Source organism: Carlito syrichta, unplaced genomic scaffold (genome assembly GCF_000164805.1).
Source record: "Carlito syrichta isolate Samal-C Ts95f unplaced genomic scaffold, Tarsius_syrichta-2.0.1 Scaffold304667, whole genome shotgun sequence".
Classification (NCBI taxonomy): domain Eukaryota; kingdom Metazoa; phylum Chordata; class Mammalia; order Primates; family Tarsiidae; genus Carlito; species Carlito syrichta.
Window position 1 is genome coordinate 264308 of NW_007248763.1, and position 4426 is coordinate 268733.

Here is a 4426-nt window from a genome sequence, read left to right on the forward strand (position 1 = left end):
AGGGGGAGCCCGCCCCTGCGTCCACTCCACGAAGCCGCGTCGGGTCGTGAGCTGCCCGGCCTCCAGACGCGGGGTTGCGAACGCACGTGAGCCCGAGAAGCTGAGCCTGTCTGTAAAACCAGGATACAGCCGGGGTGTCCCCCAGCCGGAAGGAGGACGGGCAGTCTACGCAGGCAGATTTCACCGGCACGCGGGAAACGCGCCGTCTTCGTGAGTGCAGCGGCTGGGGTGGGGGGCAGTTGTCACGCTGGCGCAGGCTTTGCGAAGCTGGTCGTCGGAAGCCAAGGGGACCTGGACGGCAGTGCTGTCCGAGCCGGGGGCGTTCAGAGGAAGGGAGAAGCCGGGGCGGATGTTGGCGGGCGGCCGTGGGGCCAGGTGTGAGGCCTGCTGCCGTGGGGAAGAAAAGGGAGGAGGAAGCTAAAGGGTGCCACGATCTTCCTATTTGTAGATGCATTTCAAATGTCGATGCCGTTTAATGCTGGCTGTCTCCTGTTTTCCCAACAGCACTGTCAGCCTGGGCGTTTTTTATGTAAACAGTTTCTGAAAGCTGCGCTTGAACTCGGATCTAGGAATCCAGAGGCTAGTATGTTAGCCCCAGTTTTAGTATTAACTTGCTTTTCTCTTAGAACGCCGGTTTCCTTATTTACAGAATGGGCACAGTCATACTCCTTTAAAGGGCTGTTGGGAAGATTCCCTTAGTCTTACATAAAAACGATGGTTTCATAAGCTGTGATTATAAACATAATACGAGCTACTGTAAATGTCATTTAAAACAACAAGGTTGGAGTGATAATCGTGGTGCTCTTGCCATGACTGTAGAGAGGGGGGAGCCCAGCCATTGTGCTTCCATGTCTCCATCAACAAAACCAGATGGTGGGATTGCAGACCTCTCTGGCATGTGTTGTCTGACTACTGATGGTGTAAGATTCGGGTAAATCCTTCAGAACAAAAGATGCTATGTAAATCTAAGGGTGATGAACACTTTTTTCTCCGAGGTGTTTTTCAGAGCATAAATGGTCAATCGTTTATTTTTTGTGCTTGATATTTCATGATCTCCTTTTGGATAAAGAAATGCAGGCAGAGAAAGTTAAATCTATAAAACAGATCATTAATTGACAGAATCAGAGGTGGTATTCTTTCTTTTTCTTTTTTAACAAACCCAGTTTTAGTGTCTAGGATCATGCTTCTCTTTTTTACTATTTGACTACCCACTCTGCTGGGGAGTTAAGCTGCCAGAAAATTATTGGAAAATTATTTTGTCAGTGTGTTTTATGTTATTGCAAGAGAAAAGCAGAAGACAAAATTCACCCCCCCAAAATAACCCATTTACTAATAGCAACTGCCAAAGAGTTTATTTTCCACAGTGACAGATGTCATGGTGTGGTCTCCAGCTGTTGCAATTAAATGTTCCTGTCATTGACCTTCATTAAAATATTTGCTCAAAAAATCATTATGGTATGACTCCTGCTGATACTGACAGTTTGTGTCACCCGAATCACATCAGCCCGCCTCCCGGCACTTGTGAGTCCTCAACTTTTAAATAAAGGGATCTTGGGAATTCTAAGCTGGGCAGATGCTGCCCTCCAGGGGCCTTTGCAAATGAGTGGCCGTGCTGAATGGCCACACCCCATGATGCTGAATGCCCTGCAGAGCATGGGACAGCCTTGCAGTGCAAAGCATTGTCCCACCCAAAATGCCAGTGGCAACCTTGACTCTCTGGGGTCCCTTCTGACAGGCAGGGATGCCACGCGTCTGCCCATCTACCGATCCGTTCAGCCACCAATTATTGAGCCACAATGCAGGCTGCGCACCAAGCCTCCCTCACTCGAATGTCCCGAGACCCTGGCTTGATTGTGACCCCTTTCCTTTCTCTTCTTTCCAAAAGTCTGTCCTTCCCCACAGGACCTCCTGACACACATAACAAGTTTTCAGCTTGAACCATTAAGAGAGCTTTGGGTTTTCTAATGACACCAAGAACCAAACAGGTTTATTTCCGCCCTCCTCAGCAGCCGATGACGTGGTTTGCTCTCAATAATTCAGGAATGGAGCTTTGCAGCTCCACTGACCAAGGGCTTCCAGCCAGATAATGAAATCCCAATTGTGGAACGTGGAGCTAAATATTTCAACTCGATTCAATCATTTTAATTTTTTAACACAGAGCACCAACTGTTTCATGCCCAGTGAACAGTTTTCACTGGCAGACTGAAATTTCCTAATATACTTAAACAGCATCTGAGGCTAGTTGTGAAACCTGCCTTAGAGCATATTTCCCCATCAAGTAGGATCATTAAATTACATTGCTAATTAACTGTGCAGTGAGTCACTGTGTGCTGTGGTATAATCCTATCCACCGCCACCCCCTACACTCAGCCCTTCCAAGAGTTCCAAGGCTGACCTTTGGGCTCAGCCCTTAGCCAGTGCCACTTAGCACCCACATGGTCCTCCCTCACCGTGTCATCTCACAGCAACCCCAGGGACCACTTGAGTGCTTGTTTCATTTTGTGAAGGAGAAGACCCAGTGCGTAGAGGAAGAAGCATGAGCATCTGCCCAGGTCACAAAAAGCTTTGAGGCAGGAGGGGATTCTGGGTACTGTTACAGCACCAAGAAACTGCTCTGATGCTCAGGGATGCTTTGACAGCCTTTAATGAATCTTGGAAACTCTGTTTTGATGTTTCGGGTTACTAAAGGTCTTTGCAGGCATTTGTTTCTTAACTAGTCCCGAATACTCTTCGTGAGCCCTGTGGTGCTCTGGGTCCTGGGAACACAGTCCTGCCTTCATGGACCTCTGGATGCGTGGGGAAGTCCTACGTTATGCCAGTAATTTCATAGTAATTAAGTACTGTTGCAACTGAGACGACAGAGAACAGGTTTCAAGGACAGAATGAAACTGGACCTGACCTAGCCTGGGGATCCAAGAGGCTTTCTTGAGGAGACCACACACAAGTGCAGGCCTGAAGGAAAAGTGGGCGAGAAGTTCAAGTTCAAGAGGTGGAGCATTCCAGAAGGGGGGGATACATGAGTGAAAGCCCTAAGGCAGGAAGGAGAGTTTTATGCCACAGAGGAGAGTGCTAGCTCAGTCTAGGTGGCAGAAATGGGAGAGGGGGGCATGAGCAAATTTGAGAGATGTTTAGAAGATTAAATTGGCAGATCCTGGTGACCAAAAGGGTAGGCAGTAGAATGAAGGAGTATTAAGGATCACTGCCCAGTGCTGGCTGCTAGGTGGTAGAGGTTGATTAAGATTCTAGCAAAGAGCTGTACTGAACAGTTGGACAAATCACAAGTTTCTAATGTGGCACATGGAATTTGACGTCCTGTGTGATATCGGTTTGTCTAGTGGAGACCCTGCCTTGAAAACATATCCAGAGATCTTACCATGGTGTGGTAGATACAGAATCAGTTCCCTGGAGCCCAGAGCATGTGTTTGTAAGCAGGGTGTAGAACAGCACTGGGGGGCTCGTAACTTACAAGACACCTTCATATATATCATCTCTGAGCTTCCTACTGATCTTTGGGGAAAGTTATCCTCTTCATTCTACTAACAGAAAATGGAGGCTTTCCTGAGTTTGTGATTTGCCCAAGGTCTCACAGCAATAAGTGAGGATCTGGTGCTGAAGTTCAGTCCTTCTGGCTCCTGGCAAGGCTTCCCATTTCAGCACATTATCTCTCTGCATGAGTGGGAAGAACTCTCCACCAACTCCTGGGGCTTACTGTGTCAAATGGCATTTCATTATTTGTATAAAATGTATTTAAAAATTAAATCAAATTCACTTTTTCTACACTTTTTAGAAAAAAATAATCTTTTTTACAACAGTATTTTTAAAGTATGTGTAAACTTTTGAGACCAATGTTTGTATTTACAGTTGGAGCAATCTTTTCCTTGAAGAGTGAAATGACAAGAATAGATGAACTTTCACTGGTAATGGAGAGGCAGCTGTCAGAGAAATAAAATTCAACTTTTGTCTAAATTCTAACCGTTTATTAAAAAGTGTAAGACCTCTGCACCCTCACCTCCCGGATCCACTCCCAACGCAGCGGGGCCATCGAGATTGGCTCAGTGGGCTCTCGCACCCCAGGTGTCCCCACGGAACCTGAGGCAGCTCTGCGGGAGGCGGAGACGTGCCTTCTCCCTCCGCCAAGGTCTGGGAGACGCTTGTAGTTCCGTGAAAAGGTGGGGCGAGCTCGCGTCCGTTTCAGAGTCCGTCCCGGTCCACACGACATCTCCGCTTCCGCGAACGCGCAGGCCCTGCCCGCGGCCCTGGGCGGCTCTGCCGGCTGCGCGGGACCCGCCCCTGACGCGCCTGTCGTCTGCCCCCTCCCTCCCGCAGCTCCTGGACTGCTTCGTGATCCCCGTGGTGATTCTGCTCTCCTGGTTCTTCCTGCTGATCCGGTACAAGGCTGTGCACTTCCTCGGCATCGTGGTCTGCA

General features: G+C 48.4%; 1 protein-coding gene across 1 annotated transcript in view; it reads left to right on the forward strand.

The window, feature by feature from the left end:
• The window catches only part of SLC35F1 (solute carrier family 35 member F1), a 165389-nt gene that overhangs the window by 101859 nt on the left and 59104 nt on the right, over window positions 1–4426 (forward strand). The window contains exon 3 of the mRNA XM_021713678.1: window positions 4327–4426. Within this exon, the coding sequence (XP_021569353.1) occupies window positions 4327–4426 (100 nt within the window). The remainder of the gene's footprint in view (window positions 1–4326) is intronic.